General features: G+C 44.1%; 1 protein-coding gene across 1 annotated transcript in view; it reads left to right on the forward strand.

Moving 5' to 3' along the window:
* Positions 1–16820, forward strand: part of RAD51B (RAD51 paralog B) — a 361088-nt gene extending 344268 nt beyond the window's left edge. The window contains exons 5-6 of the mRNA XM_024739643.1: positions 6937–7015; positions 16364–16820. Of these exons, the coding sequence (XP_024595411.1) occupies positions 6937–7015; positions 16364–16380 (96 nt within the window). The 3' untranslated portion in view covers positions 16381–16820. The remainder of the gene's footprint in view (positions 1–6936; positions 7016–16363) is intronic.
* Positions 16821–17266: the final 446 nt, after the last annotated feature.

Below are 17266 nucleotides of genomic sequence, written 5' to 3' on the forward strand. Positions count from 1 at the left end.
ATGGTGGTCTCTGCCTTCAAATACATGGTAGTAAATTCAAGTAACATTAACTATAAAATGGTGGAGAGGGCTTCCCTGGTGGCGCAGTGGTGGAGAGTCCGCCTGCAGAGAACAGTAAGCGCTATTAGGGAGGTACAGATAGTGTGGTGGGTTCAAGAGCCATTACCCCAGGCTGGAGAAATTGGCAGACGGTTTCAAAGAGTAGGTAGGATTTGGACATTCAGACATGAAGGGCAGAGGAAGCTTGTGAACAGCTGAATCAACCTGCATGGATGCCCTGTCCGGTTCCCTTCTTTGTCTTGAATCGTGCCATATCCATGCTGCAGAAGAAGTGCCCTTATTTGGTGTTATGTATTCTGCCTCTTTGATGTGTTATCCCATGGAAGTGGATTGATCTGTGCTTGACAAATCGGGGGCTACCATCGTGCTGGTTAAAAATACAGACTATAGAACTAGTTGGCTTGGGCTGGAATCCTGTCTTCGGCACTTATGAGCTGCCTAACTCAAAGGGCTGTTCTGAGGAATAACGTCTGTTGGTTGTCATTTCCATCATCATCATTACTGTGGGAACCCTGGAAGGCCCCCCCCCAACCCAATCCTGTAGGACTTTCCACCATTTTAGATCAATTCCTCTTTTCTGAGAGTCTCATATTAAAATGCAAACACCAGAAAGGGTAACACTGGAAGGTTTAAACCAGCTATGCTTTAGAGCTGAAGAGAATCAGCTGACAACTTATTTGCTCAGAGCAAAATAGGTACCTGAGTGGAAGGATGTAAAAGAAGGGCAAGAGGGTCTGTAAGGGGAGGCCAGTGAGCTCCAAGAGCCATCTTCTCCCCCCTTGTTTTATTTAGAGTACCTAGGCCTCTGGATTTTCGCTTGTACACTGGGAGAAACCTTCACATACAGCATGGGGATAAAGTGAGGAACAGTGAAAAAAATGCCCATCAGTCATTTTAGGAGCCCACGCATGCAAAAAAGCACTGGACTGGGCCCTATGGGATGGAAGGGTATGGAATCAGAGGAAATGCCCCTGATCTGTGCAATCCCATCAAGAATTCAGAACATACATCTAGGAAATAAATTGAGGTAGAAACAGATGACAGTCTTTTTCGTTGTTGTTGTACGTCTTAATGGTGGAAGTTTAATTAATGGTCTACGCTATGATCGTGTGTCTGTTTTCTTTTTCTTTTTTTTTAATTTTTGTGTATTTTTGGTACAACTTTTAAAGTTTACTATCCATTTGCAGTTATTATAAAATATTGGCTATATTTCCCACCACATATTGGCTATATTTTCCTATCGTACAGTACATCCTTGAGCCTATCTTACACCCAGTAGTTTATACCTCCCCTCCCCCCACCCCTCTGAGCCCCCCCCCACCCCGTGGTAACCACTAGTTTGTTCTCTATATCTGTGTGTCTCAGATGGCAGTCTTTTAAAAAGTGCAAATTCACACAGCGCAAATTGAATCCTCCTGACCCATAGTAGGTACTCAGTAGATGTTTGCTGATGGATGGATGGATGGACTGAATGAGTGCCCAAGAATGTAGGGCTCACAGTTGAAGGTCAAAGTGAAAAAAACCCAAAGGCCTAAAGGCTTCCTTGTATTATCTTCTGCCACCAGAATGTCAGCTCCATGAGAGCAAGGACCTCATCTGTCTTGCACCCCGCTATGTCCCCTGCACCTAGAACGGTGCCTAGCACAAGGGAGATTGCCCAGTAAATGTTTATGGGTTGAACAGGTACATGCGTAGATGGGTGGATGGTACAAATAATGGAAATTACTTCCAGACAGTGGTGGGATTTGGGACCCAACACTTAGTACATATTAGGTATACCTTAAATGTTCCTCGGATAATTTAAAAATATTGATGAACACGTTCCTTGCAAGGATAGGTGAAGAGAGGAGTAAGTGTGTCCATTAGGATGTAGCTACAGTCGAGCTTGTCTGATATGAAGGAAACATTCAAGAAAAAACAATCTGGCTATTTGCAGGAAGTGTGATTATGGCTCACAATACCACACACCTGTCTTGTGGAGTTCTAGGGTTTTTGGAGCCGCATGGGTCTGTACTCATTCTTACCCAACTACATATTTCCGTGAACCCTCAGAGGGTTCCAAAGCTAGCTACACACACTGCACACATGGCTGAGTAAGATAAAAAATTTTCACTAAGGCTCCGGGATTTTATTAAGCAGCCAGGCCCTCCCTGCAGGGCTTATGTATCGAAGAAGACAGAAGGACACCTGACAACAGCACAAGTCAGGCAGTGATTAGAACACCCCAGCTTTATAGGTTGACAGCATCTAAAATAGAATAGCCTAAGGTATCTGCTAGGGAGGGTTGTTTGCTTCATAAGAGGGTAATTTACTGTTTGAAAGGCACAAGGGCATGGGGTACTCATTCAAGTCTAAAAAAGGGAAGGGTCAATATGTATTCCCAAAGATAGGTGGCAAGCATCACTTTTTTTTTCTGAAATCTCTTGGGCTAAAAAGCTAATTTACACTTCCCCTCTATACTATGTTACACTATAGAATCTCCAGGTCAGAAAACTCATATTAAAAGCAATATGCGGGGCTTCCCTGGTGGTGCAGTGGTTGAGAGTCCGCCTGCCGATGCAGGGGACACGGGTTCGTGCCCCGGTCCGGGAAGATCCCACACGCCGCGGAGCAGCTAGGCCCGTGAGCCATGGCCGCTGAGGCTGCGCGTCCAGAGCCTGTGCTCCGCAACGGGAGAGGCCACAACAGTGAGAGGCCCGCGTACCGCCAAAAAAAAAAAAAAGGCAATATGCACCTTCACCCCAGGCCTCTTACCAGCACGTTTGCATTGAAGTGTTTGTGGTCATGGGTTGCTTTGGGCGTCTAACCACCTTGATGGTTCTCCCCTAGTTGTTCTCTTGTTTGTCATTTCCCTGTGGGAATTTGGGCTCCAATCCAAACACCAGCATGGTTTGCTGAATGAGAAGAGCAGGACCTTGTTCTAGATACTTCCCTTGTTCTAGATACTGTGTCTCCATTGATATAACCTGGGATCACACTAGATTTTTGCAAACCACATCTCACAGCCAACTGGTATTGAACTGTAGTAAACCAACACCTAATTGATTTTCGGAATGTTAAATCTCATCTTCCCCATTCTGTAACCAATAGTTGGTCCTCTATTCTTAAGGCCAAGGCCTTACATGTATTTCAATAAAATTGTGTCCTGAAAGATTTGTAGGATTTGTCCCAACACTGTAACCAAATTCAGATTTGTTTTCATATAATGTTTGTCTAATCTAATATAGTAACTCTTCTCCTAAAGTTTTTTGTCTTCTGTTACCATATTCAGCATCCCATCAATTGGTATAGTCACATGAGCCACAAGTCCAAATGTCATGTTTTCAATGAGGTCTTCTCTTACTACCCTATTTTAAATTGACCCCCTCTTTTGATCCAGTATACTTCCTATACTCTTTCTCTGTTATTTTTCCTCCATAGCACATATAATCATCTAATATGCCATATATTTCACTACTTATTCATTTTGTATATTATCTTTTGCCTCCTTTAGAATGTAAGCTCTATTAAGGTAGCAATTTTTGCCAGTTCTCTTCCCTGCTGGATCCCAGATGTGTTGTATAGATTGAATATAACAGTTGAGTACATCAGTGTCCTGATTCAGGTCAGTAAAGATGTTTAATTTGATAGGACTAAGGAGAGAATCAAGTACATTCTACTAGAGGTTGTTACCCCTCACCAGATTGCTATTGATCTTTTGGTCGCTTTCAAATCCACTTAATGGTGTTAGCATCCAGCCCAACTTGTTTTTACTTTATCTAGGAGGCTACTGAGAATTTGTTACATTTTTTGCTGAAAATCAAGTAGTTCATGCCAGTGGTAGCCCTCCGATCTATCAGTCTGGAAGTTCTTTGCCAAAAAAGGAAGTGGGATTCATCTGACGTAACTGATCACTACCTCTTTCTAACTGCATGCAATCATCCTTTGGATAACCCATTTTAAACCCTGCTTGGGAGGGACAGGGCATTAATCAATAACCTGTCCAAACCCCTTGACTTCCTGGAAGGGAGGTACTTCCAGGTGTGAGGTCCCTTCATGTGAGGTCCTTCTGGCTGGGGCTCTGGGCCTGTTCACAGAGTGGGCATGAGCTCCCTGGGGGAGGAAGCTGTCAGATGATGGAAGTAGCACCACTGAGCTGAAAGGCTTAGGCTCAGATGTCATTTAGTGGTTGCATTGGAATATCACATCCTTTTGTCTGAGTCTCAGATTCTGTAGTCTATAAAATAAATTTTCAAAAATATAGTATGATACTTTATTGAATACCCTTTTGGTTCCATGTCCAATTTTTTCATGCAGGCAGTAAAGATCTGAGGTTTGGGATATGTTTATTTCTATTGCTCTTTGAACTAAAGGATTTCTATTTCTCTTCTCCATCTCCTTTTTTCCCATTCTTCGTGACACACCTGTGGTTTAGGCTCTTGTCATCTCATGCCTGAATTATTACAGTAGCTTCCTAACTAACTCCAGGATTTCTGTCTCTTTCTTCTCCATCTTCGACTCTTCAGTCAGGCTAATTTCCTGAACCTGGCTATTCAAAATGTGGTCTATGGACCACAGCATCAGCATCTCCTAGGATCTTGCTAGAAAGACAGACTCTCAAGCCACGCTCAAAACCTACTGAGTCAGAATCTGCATGTCAACAGGACCTGCAGGTGATTCGAACCAACATTAAAGCTTGAGAAACACTGTCCTCTCTTCCACCATGCCATTCCCCTACCAAGGGGCATCCATAAACTCACACTGAGCCATCCCTAAACTACCTCTGAGAAAAGTTTTACCGTAATTTTCAGGTGAGATGTTTTTGATGTGAAGATGTAAATGCCCACCTATACCATCTACTCATTAGTTCTGAGAATGATGAGCAAGTTTACCTAGGTAACTTTAGAGCAGTTATAAAAGTTGAGATTCACCTTGAGTTGAATTCTTCTAGTAAAAGCAAAGTATATTGGTTTTTGGTGAGTAAAAGTTAAGTGGTACTTGGGAAACATGTGGTGAGTTGGTTGGAAACGTTCAAACTAAGGTTCTTAGTTTGACACAAGCATTTTATATACTTAATTTAATCCTCAAAATAATCTCATTTAGGTGGGTGTTGTTATCCCCATTTTACCTATAAGGAAACTGAGACTCAAAAAGGTGAGGTTGTCCAGAGCCTCAGTACTGGGTAGAATTCAGGCTACACCATAGTAACAGACATCCGAAATACGGTGGTTCAGACAAGTGGCTCTGTACTGAGCTGGACAGGTGACCCCAGGTGGTATGCTTTGCCGATTCATCAGGTCACCCAGCTTCCTTCTCCCATACCGCTTCATCATCCCCCAGGATGTGGCTGAAGCTGGTTCCTACCCTTGGGAAGAGGGAAAGGGAAAGTGAAGAGCCCATAATTTTCTTATAATCCAGAAGTTCTACCTGTTACTGTACTCACATTCCGTTAGTCAAAACTTAGCCACATCTAGTTGCAAAAGAGGCAGAGAAATGTTGAAACCTGGAGAGTTGTTAACTAACCAGAAAAGGGTGGCGACTGGGGGAGATCACAGGCGCTGCCATAGGCACTGAGTTGATTAGTGGGAGAACATAGATTCAAACTCCATGACTTCAACCTGCGGTCTTTCTAGCATTCTTTTCCACCATTTCTCATAGTTGACAGTCAGTAAATGTTTGTTGAATTGAGATAGATTGAGACAGTACATGTAAGCCTTTTGGTTATTTGAAATTATTTCTTCCTTCTCCCTTGCCTCCCTGATTACCTAAGTGGCTCTGTGCCAAGCTATCACTATTTTTTTATGATGTTAATTTGTAAAACGGAAAGTGGACATTCATCTTCCTTCAGGAGAAATGTTATAATGCAATAATCTGCCGGTTCTTAGAGGTTCTGTGGAATCATGTCAAGTGTGATAATGGGTGTTAATGATAGTCATTTTTTTAACAACCAGATGACCATCCCCTTTAAAGTGGGTGTTCTCAGGAGAATGCCATTGCTCAAAATATTTTTGATATTTTATGTCGGCTGATGTAGCAGTAAACTCTCACCGCAATAATACTTCGTGACAACATCATCAAAATCACAGTCACGCATACAGTCATAAGCATTTAACCAATGCGTTATGTGGGTCTCCTGGGGGTCGGCTATTTAGACTGGGCCTGGCTGGCCAGCTCTGGGTCCGGTGTCTCTCATTCTCCTCATGAGATAACAGATGATCTTGAACATATTTCTCTCTGGCAGTAGCAGAAGCATAAAAGAACAAGTGAAGTTACGTGAGGCTTCTCGAGGCCTAGGCTAAGAGTTGGCACAATCTGTTATTCAAAGCAAGTCGTGTGGCCAAACCCACAGTCCAGGGCCATGGGAAATACTCTACACCTCATGTAAAAGGGAATGTAGTCACATGGCTAAGGGTGTGAATACAGACTGGGTGAAGATTTGGGGCCAACAAAGCAACCTATCATGGCTCTGCCTTTACCAAGTTATTTTGAATACTTGCAGTGATGTTAAACCTTTATCTTTTAGGGGTAGATTTTATTTTATTCTTTTAGTAAAATAGCTAAATTTATGAATGAAATGAGACAATCAGGCTAAATTTATCTTTGGGCAGAAAGGTGGCTGTTTAGGCATGCGATAGCGTAATGAAACTTACGTCTAGAAGTGGTTCAAGAATATGGCATTCGGTGGTAGAATAGTTGGAACTGACGTACAGCCTTCCAAGGTGATCAGTTGACTGAAGGAATAATACTCACTTGTTTCTGAAATAATTTCACAGTAAACAAACCTCACAGTTTATAGTCACATGTTCCCACTGTGTTTCAAAGTGGGAATAGGAATGAATAGAGGCTCATCTCTAGTTCCTTTGACTAAAATCCTGAGCAAATGCGCTTTCTGTGCAGATTGTCATTGCCAAGTCCCCTCTGGCGACCTTCACCACATTTGTCTACACCATCGAGAAGGAAGGCCTGGTTCTTCAAGGTAAGATTCTCGGATTAAGCCATGTCTTCCGGCTGATTATGCTCAGTGCTGCCCATCGCGGGTGATAATTACTGCTGTGCCCCTGATAGAAGCTCCTTCGGGACGGAATCAAAGGCCAAGATGAATTGACCAGTGATGTTTATCCTGATAAGATAAGAGAGACTGGCAGTTGTGGTAAGAATCTGACAGAGGTTACGGAGAACTATAGAATCTCCTAACAGACAACCCAAGAATGAGGGACAAACCGAGTAGGCTAGGAACTGCAACCACCCCAGTCCTCTTCGCAGATTCCACGGGGTGAGGGACCAGGAGGTAGGTCTCTGACACCAGCGTGGAGGGCCCAGTCCTGCCTCAGAGCCTTCTCACTTAGCGGGTGGAAGAACGTCATGGCTTCATGAGCGCTGCTTCCTCGGCCCCCTTCTGGTTACTCCACTTCCTCCCACTGTGCTCAAGTCCCGACTGGGGACCAGGCCTTGCAGACCTGCACTTTGTGACACGGGCCTGAGTTCTGGCTCGTGGTAGAGGCCCCCCAAGGCCACAACCTAGAACTAATTCAACAAACAGGGGGAGAAGTGGATTGAGGGGCATCATTCTCAGATGCTGGGTCCTCGGGTGGTTAGGAAAGGCATCCAATGGCAGGTCTGCAGAAAACAGTGAACAGGAGGCGGTAAATTCAAACCCCATTGAACTTAGCGCACAGGGTCAGATGTCCCAGACAGCTTTGTAGATTAAGAAGGGTCCCCACAGAAGTGCTCAGGATACACGTCTGTCCCCCGCTGTCAGGCAGGAGGCCCTACCCCCGGAGATGCGTAGGTGCCCATCTAGCCGGAACCACAGAGGAGCGTATTGTCATTTTTGTCCATGGGAGGAATATCTGCCCTTTAGGATTTTGTAAGCTGAGTATTTTTCCCAAGTCTGTGAAACAGGGTAAGTCCTTACAATACACCCACGGAGACACATTGCATTGTAAAGATCTAGCAGGGCTTTTGTGGGGCAGGCTAGACGGTTCATGCTTCTGACTGAGGAACAGGCTGCAGCCTTCCTTTCCCTCTCCTTCTAAAACATCCACTTCTTAATGGACCCAGAAAGCAGCGTGTTTGTTTGGTGCAGCTGAGCTCCACAGCAGGGACTCGGGTCCAGGGAAATTTGGAGTAAGAACTACTGACCTTTGACTCTTAGCCTTTGACTTATGCTATCTAAGTTCCTTGGTAAATATTTTTTTTACAATTGCAAATATTGTTTTCTGACAAAGAAGCAGAGATTTTAAGACCAGATTAAGCAAAGCAAACAGCAGGCCCCTTTGTTACAGACTCTCTAAGGGTGTAAGTAATAAGCAATCAGAAAGCTGGACTGGTGTTTACCCAGTGCACAGTGTGCCCTTTGGCTCTCCATTTTTAGAGCGTTTCTTAAAAGATTAGAAGTCTAGTAAATAGCAATTTTAGATGAAGATTTCAAGAAGTTCTATGGAAGATTACAAGATAATTTCACGAGGAAAAGGGCCAGTTCTGCCCAGGTGGCTTGTAGGAGGGCCTTGATATGGTGCCTGTATCTTGATCACTTGGCATTTTGGTAGATAACGTTTGAAAGCATGGTCTTATTTGGATAACTTTTGGATAATATTGGTGGGAACAAGATACATAGAATTGCCTCTCTGACTCTCATTGCTAAGATCATGATTTTGACAGGAAGGAGGAAATTGTTTAGGGGAAGTATTTAGAAACTGGAACTACAATGAACTGGTAGGGGTTGAGAAACTACAAAGAAAGACTATTAGACATAGTTGGAAAACGGGAGAAAGTGGATTACTAAAGGAGGCTGACCTGGAGCTGGGTGTCCAGGAAAGAGAAACATTCAGGAAAGTGTCTGATGATGCAAGAATCCCAACCAGTAAATAAAAATGTCTGGGAGATTTCAGAGCCTCACCTATTTGCTTTTGAAACTACGCCTTCCTCTCTGAGGTTTTTTGGAGGTGGCAGAACTCTCTGCCCCTGTCAGCAATGCCACTTAATGCAAACCTCTGGGCATTCCCTCCCCTCTGGCTATGTGCTCCCAAGGCTTTGGGGAAACAAAAAGGAGCTCTGATCCTCAGAAAAATGGGGATCCCTCCTGTATTAGAGAGACCACCTTGGATTTCCATTCCAGCTCTGGTAGGTTCCTGAGAAAATCTCTAGCATCCTAGTTGTGTCGGCTTGAAAAAGACAATGTTGACCTTGATTCAGTGCTTTGCAAAACTGTTTTGCAACCCATTGGTGGGTCATGAAACAAAATTAAGGAATCATAACCAGCATTAAAAGAAAAAAAAAGAAATAGAGAATGGAAAATAACATACACATATTGTACTGTTTCATGAAATATTTCTTGTGTGATTGTGTGTGTGTACATGCTTGACGAATTGATGTACAGAGGTTGCAGTGCAGAATGTTTTTCTTGCTTGGATTGCAGTCATCGGCCTGGGCGATCTCTAAAGGCCTTCCCACTTCACCTTTATCTGATTCTCCAAGGAGATGGTGTACTTATCATTCACTTAGCTCTGTAGAGTTCTACCCTTGAGATCTCCACAAACCAGAACATAAAAGCTTATTTTTGCCCCCAGTCTTACCAGATGACTGAGCTAAAAAACACCTGCACCATTCCCCAGGTTTAAAGCAAAGAAACCTTTGATCCCTGGCTGATAAGCTTGGAAAGGTACCAGACATCAAGGCCAAGAAGCTTTTCTTGTGTGAGGGGTTGCTCTGGCACAATACTCCCGAGGTGGCATGGAGGTTGGTACCTACAGCTCCAGGAGGGGGTATGCAAGCCACGTCTGAGGGGCATAGAGACAGAGAGGGGAAGGGCTGGAAGAGGGAGGGCAGCTCCTGTGGTACCAACTAAACAGGAAACTGCTAACCCAGCCACTGTGGCTCAACATTCCGTCTTTGTAATGGAGCTGGCCTGAAGTGGCAGTAAAGAATAATCCAAACGGGCTACCCTGGTTTTTTGGGTGGGGAGCAGGGCTGTTAGTGAGTGTGGGAATGATCGCTGGGTGCCTTTCATCCCCTTAGCAAGACCCAAGATTCCTACCAGCCTGCTAACCAGGAGGTTTTTTTTTTTTTTTTTTTTACCATCTTTATTGGAGTATAATTGTTTTACAGGGGAGACGCAAGAGGGAAGAGATATGGGAACCAGGATGTTTTATACTACCTGAAGCGCTCCTGAGCGCGGGAGCAGAGGGAGGGAATAAAAGGTGAGGGCAACATTCGATTTACCGGCTCCACAGGCCATTCCCCTCCCCGGTTCTCAAGGATTAGGATGCTGAGAACAGCCGACAACTGGGGGCCTTACAGCCTTCCCGCCCCTTTGTTCACTGGGATGAGAGGGACAATAAAACGGCAGGCTGGAGAGACTGAGGGGCTTGGTATAGAGATTTCTCAGGCTGCTTTTTAAACACTTGAAGGAGCCGGTCCATGCTATTGTTATAGTAAAATAGAAAGCGGAACTATTCTCCTTTTGCAAGAAAAAAAAGAGAAAAGGAAAAGAAAGAAAACCCACCCTCCAGCATCTTCAGGAGGCCGCCTGGCTCTGGCTATTACCATGGTAATACCGTGCTGTTTGCATCTTCTTTGTCTGTCCTCACACTGGTCCGGGATCCTGGCCTCTTCTGGTTGGGCCCCAGACGCTGGAAACACTTGGGCCCCAAAGGAGAGGGATCTCACAGCCCCCAACTTCCTGATGGTTCAGACTCTGAGAGGGGCCAGGTCCCAGCAGAGGGAAAGTTCAGCTATTTTGTGCAGCTGAAGTGGGAATGGTGGAGGGGGTCGGGGAAGATCCCTTTAATCCATTTTTCCTTTTGTTCCCAGAGTTCACCATGAAATCCCGCTGTTCACTGAGTGGGAAAGCTTAGAGGCTTGACCAGCCCAGAGAGAGGCTAAGGGGTGCCAGGACCTAGTGGAGAGGAAAAAGCAGGACTTGGCTTTGGGAATTGGCTTGCATGGAGTGGGTCCACAGAACCACATGGCTGCAGAAGGGAAGGGGGCGTTTACAGTGAACTCCAGCTTGACCCACATCTGTTCTGGTCATGTCCTTTGCTTCCCCAGCAAGCCCCAAATGTTGTGCCACCCAGAACACAGCTGGGGTCCTTGGGATGGGGCTGGGGAAGCTCAGGGGTGCCCAGAGCACCTTGAGATAGGTCCAGAGAAGTCTAGAAACAAAGCTAGTTTTCTGTTTTTCCAACCAGTCCCTATACTATAACCCAGTATAGGGACTTGGAATAAACCAGAAAACAAAGAAACAATGATTTTTTTAAGAGCTGGAAAGCTATGTGCCTCATCTTTCTTGTAAAATCAAGAGTGGTTATTTGACCAGCTTTCGAAGCATGTTGGAAAGGCATTAATCTCCTCTGTTTGTTCCTTTGTCACAAAGTTGAGTTACATTCTTCCACCCCATTTTCTTAGTCACTGAGCCAACTGGATGATTCATTGAAAAATTCTTTTTCCCCAAATACCACGATCTGATTTCATCAGATTTCAGTTAGAATCAGTAACCCATCTAAATGTTTCTGCCCAGTGGACTCAAAGTGACCCAGAAGAATCTCAGTCTGTTTCCATCCAGGTATGGAGGTGTCTGCTTGGTAAATATCACCCACCCACCTGGCACAGCCTGGCATGGATTGGGGAGCCTGGCAGAGAGCCCTGGGATTCAGTGGAGCAGAGTGAACTCGCTCGCACAGGTCACAGAGGAGAGGGCAGAGCAGGCCTGTCGTATTGTCCTGAGCTGCTTCTGCCTGCCCCTCCACGAGGTGCTTCCCAGGGCAGAGAGGCAGGGCTCCCATCTGCAGAGTCTCTCCTTCTCTTTCAACATTCACTTCACATCCCCTCCCTCCATGACACCGTCCCGCACGGACCCTTTCTTTGGTCCTTTCTTTTCCTCTCACTGTTAGCCTCAAAGTGAGATTTTGTTTTCAATGTGGAAAACATATTTTAAATACTGAACATTACAGAAAATAATAAAGCAAACCCATGACTCTAACATCCAGAATTAACAAATGTTAATATTTTGTCTTTTTCTTTTCAGATTTTTCTTTAATCATAGTTGATTTACAGTGTTAGTTTCAGGTGTACAGCAAAGTGATTCAGTTATTCATATATATTCTCTTTCAGATTCTTTTTCATTATAGGTTATTATAAGATATTGAGTATAGTTCCCTATACTATACAGTAGGTCCTTGTTGTTTATCTATTTTATGTATAGCAGTGTGTATATGTTAATCCCAAACTCCTAATTTCAGATTTTTTTTTTAATTACAGGGATAAAACCTTACAAAATTCAGAACTCCTTTGTTCCTATCCCAAGTCCATTCCTTCTCTCCCCTGCGCTCCTCCACAGAAGTAAAAGCTCTCCAGGGTTTGATGTATATCCTTCTCCCCATTCTGAAAAACTTTTCTACATATATGTGAATCCAAACATCAGATTTGTTTTGAGTGCGTCCTAAATTTTCATAAACGGTTTATTATACATATCATTCCACAGCTTGCTTTTTTCACTTAGCATTATGTTTTTGCAACATATCTGTGTTGATACACGTAGATCATGTTCTTTCATTTTAACTGAGGTATCCATATCCACTGTATTGAATGTACCACATGTTATCCATTCCCCCACTGACAAAAATTTTGATTACTTGTTAACTTAATGAATCTTGTTGCCCATGTTTCTTGGTATGCAGGTGTGAGGGTTTCTCTAGGTATATATCAAAAAGTAGAATGGCTAGTCAGGGGATGCACATTTTTATCTTTACTATATATTTTCAAATTGTTCTCCAAAGAGGTTTACCAATTTATACTTCTTCTGGAGATAGTGGACCAATTCCTATGATTATAAATTCACCGTCATGTTTCCATGGGCAATCTTCTTGTGTTTCTTTATGGCTGCCTCTTTTATCTCCACCATTGGGCTGTAAGTTTCCATAGCTTCTAGAGGGGCCTTCTGCACAGTGCGTGTGACTTATGCATATACTTACATGATTAACTGACAGAAATTATTCTACTCCTCCTAAAGGTAACTATATACACCTCCCAGAAAGGGATCTTTTTGTTCCATTCATCACCTTCATTTTCAGATGAGGGAACTGAGTTCCAGAAAGGTGAAGTGCCTCAAAATTGGGTTTGTAGCTGTTCCCAAGTACTCAGCCGGGGCTCCTAAGATTTTTATAAAATCAGAAATGCATTTGGGCCGCCTTGTCTTCCGTCATGGCAGCCCCTGTGACAACTTATCTCTCAGGCTTCATGAACCTCTGTTGGGATACTCTAGGCCCATCCTGAATCTTGAATCTCGAAATTCTAAGCTAAGATGGAACAGTCACATTGATACAGTGAGATCCCTCAAGAAATTTCCTAAGTATAGTTGGGTTATAAATTTGGCTGGGTGGAACCACAACCTAGATTAACAGTGGTGTACAGGTAGAGGTTGACTGCTTTCTCACATAGCACTGTGGAGGAATGCAGTCCAGAGCTGGTATGGCAGCTCGGTCCCACATGTTGGTCCAGGGGCCCCGGCTCTTAGCTTGTTGCTCCATCATACCTAGGATGTTGCCCTTGTTGTCACGGTCCAAAATAGCTCAGTATCCTGTCCTGCATCCAGGTAGCAGGAGTTGTGTGGGGTAGAGATTTGGTGGGAGGAAAGGTCAACCCCCTTCCTTTAAGGATATTAACCAGAAGTTACACACATTATTTCTGCCAATCTACCGAAATATGGAAAGAAAGACTGGAAAATGTAGTTGTTAATCTCGGTGGCCGTGTGCCCACCTAAATTTGGGGAGTTCTATTATCATGGGAGAGAAGAGGAGATGAATATTTAGTGACACATTTCTTTCAGAAGAGCCCAGTTGCAGAGATTAGGCCCCAGGGTACAACAGTACAGACCCTAGGGCGGGACTTGTTGCATAATGTTGAAATGCAACATAAATATTGCAGTTTCTCAGAGTTATCTGGAAAGCGGGGTTCCAGCCTAGTACTCAGTTTGGCTCAAATAAAACTCTCCTCTGTTCTTAAAAAAAAGAAAAAATATTATATATTTAAAATGCTATCAGGACCTTCTTTGGTAGAGTCTAGAGCAGAGGAGTAGAGTATCACAGTCAGTAATGCCACCAAAGATCAGCACCCAGAAATCTTGTTCCCCCTCCCAAGACAGAATCTCTGTCAATCAGAAACTTAGTACATGTTTTGCTCTTGTGCACTATTCAAGAAAGATACTTGAACAAGAGCCACTAGTGCTTATAGCACAAGGCAGGGTATAAATTTGGTTCCAGAGTCAGAGACTAAACACATTTTTTTTCCAAAACGTTTTCTCCTGTCTCCACTTAAAAAAACGAAAAAAAAGCAAAAAACAAACAAACAAAAGACATGGAACAAAATGTCAGTTGCAATAAGGTTATAGAGAAAAACTTTATTCCAAGGCCTGGACTGTAGTTAGACTAGATCCACGCTCCTCTTTTAGAACCGGGAAGCCATTTGGCTATCTTTAACAATTAACAGTTAACAGTTTGCATTTGTGAAAATGCCCAGGTAATAATATCAAAAGAAGTTAAATCAATTCAAGTTGTTGATTTTCTTTGAAGACCTCTTCCAAAAGGACTTGGAGTTCTTTCTGGAATATGACTTGAGCTCCCTTTCAGTGAGTTCAGTTAAGCAGGTATTTCTCAAGCATCTATCCTTTGTAAACCATGGTGCTCTGACGAGATAGGCTGAAAAAGAAAAAAAAAGGTCCCTTGTTTTTAATAGCTCACAATCTAGTTAGCTCAAAAACAAAATATGCAATCAAAAACAAACTGCCACACCTATTATCAAGGTTCAAACAATGGGATTTGAAAGGATAGAGGAAATAGACTCATTCCATCTAGGATGACTGAGGAAGGTTCCTGAGAGGACATGGTACTTGAACTGGATGTCAGCTCCTGAATACTGACGAAAATGGCATTCCATTGTCCCTTGACAGAAGCCAGTTTTCTTTTGCTGTTTGAGGATAGATTTGGGCATGCTGTGGAATGCTGATTAGTGCCATGTGACTGACGTTGAAACATGCTGACTAATGTGTTCTAAATGGATTGATTCAACAATAAAGGGAACGTTGAGAGTCAAGAGTTCAGATCCTGAAGTTCGTCGTGTGATGAAGTGTAAATCACTTAGCCTCGGTACTTCATTTTTTTTTTTTTTTTTGTCAATTAAAATGTGCTCATGATGAGAAGCCAACAAATCACCTTGACTAGAAAGTGGTCCACAAATCTCAAGGACAACAGAAACGCTTAACGACAATCCCCAGGACAGGCTTATGCAACCTCGGGTTATTCGCAGTCCATACAGCATCAGAAGGTCCATCACATGCTGCCCCGTAGCCATGTGAGACTTCAGTTTCCTCACACATGCCATGAGAGCTGACAAACAGCACACTGCACTCACAAAAACTGACCGATAGAGGAGCCTTTGAAAACTCTTCCTAGCTACCTACTGGGGCGCCTGTGTTTTTCGACAACAGATGTTGCCACAGGACTCAAAGCTTGCATTGCACACACAGCTTTTCCTCTCTTTTGACATCTCCCCAGCCAGACTGCTTGAGAACCTGGCCTTCCGTGTCCAGATGTTTACTGAATTCTGAAGGCCCCCCAAAGGGCCCAAGTTCTTTTGTTGCTCTCCAAATCACTTCCCACAGAGACTGACCAATGTCCTGAAGGAGCCCTTCAATAGGGAGGATAAATGGAGGCAGATGAAGACATGACCCCCTGAGGCTCACCCACGTCCACGCTAACAAAGGGTCTGAGGCACAACCTTGTAAGGAGCATTTTGGTCAGCAGCATCCCCTAGAGAGGCCAAGTCTCCCCCCACAGGGCTGCTTTCAATGGCTCCCATCGTAGTGGAAGCCCCGAGCATTTGTTAAGGGCTGGGGTGTGCTAGGTGTAGCACAAAACATCTAAATCATGCCCCCCACCCCTGGTCTTTGTGAGGGCTTCCTGGCTACAGATGGCAGCTGGCTTTCTCAGGGGAAACCTTGGGGGGTAGTAGAGGAAGCTGAAGAGGGGCTCCCGCTTCTCTGGATGACCTCTTCCCACCCAGCCCAGAAAGGCTCCCCTTTTGTCTGTAGCTATCAGCAGTCAAGCCAGGGCTGTGGGGCCTTAACCCACACCTGTGCTGAGTTTCTGGGTGTCTCAGGTTTGCAAAGCCATTGGCTCCCTGGGTAATAGACAGGTATGTATGTAAGAGGGCTGCCGTGGGAAGGAGAGGTTTATTTCGACTGCTAGTGAGAAGTTAGTGCATTTCATGACAGCAACGGTTTTTCAAACATTCTTTCTCTCCCTCTCTTTTCTTTTTTTTTTTCCTTTAGACCAACAGAGGCCATAGGGACACTATGACCTTTGTCTAGAGCTGATGGGGGCGTGATTTGTGAAATGAAACAGGACCGGGCTGCTTGGAAGAAGGAAACGGAAGCCAACATAATGGGGATTAATTAGTTGATTGCTGTTGAGATGGTAACAGATTTGCACCCCCCCCCCTCCTTACCATTGAGCCAGCCATCTCAGACCTAACAGGGAAGGTGAAGATGAAGAGGCCTTTGTTCGGGTCTCTAGATGCTTGGGGCTGTAGGCTTTGCCGCCATGGGATGGCAACAGCCATAATAATAATAATTTGCACTTATATAGCACCTTTCAACCAGGCACCTCAAAGCGGTTTAACCACATTAATTAATGAAAGCCCACAATCCCCCTGCGGAGAGGAAGAGGATGACTAACAGGATTTGTAATTACAGGAGGGAACATTTCCGAATAAAGTATATTGTCCACTAAACAAAAAGAGTAGGTGTAAAGGAATTGGGGTCTCCAAAGAGTAACTGATTGAGAAGTGAAACCATGGAAAGATGGGGGAGGCTGGGGGCGGGCATGGGCATGAGGGTCTGCTCTTTTGTCAGAGGGAGGTCGATGGGCTCAGAATTCACTGACAGGTTCGGATCCAACTGAGAAGCGGGACATGTATGGTATTAGTGGCATTTGGAAGGTCATTAGTGGTACACCTATTGTGGTGTAAATTCAAGTTTCACTGGTACATTGTGTAGAGCCCTGCAGAACAAAGAGTGAGATTCCTGCAGTATTTAATAAAGGATGAAATGATTTCTTTAGATCCAAAGCCCAAGGCTGGGCCAGTCAATTAGCAAATAAATCAATTGGTGACCCATAGGATAATTTGGTCGTTCCTAGCAGAACACCCAGCCTACCCCCTCCTTCTTCCATGA

The sequence above is a fragment of the Neophocaena asiaeorientalis genome, unplaced genomic scaffold (genome assembly GCF_003031525.2).
Source record: "Neophocaena asiaeorientalis asiaeorientalis breed wild unplaced genomic scaffold, Neophocaena_asiaeorientalis_V1.1 scaffold348, whole genome shotgun sequence".
Taxonomy (NCBI): Eukaryota; Metazoa; Chordata; class Mammalia; order Artiodactyla; family Phocoenidae; genus Neophocaena; species Neophocaena asiaeorientalis.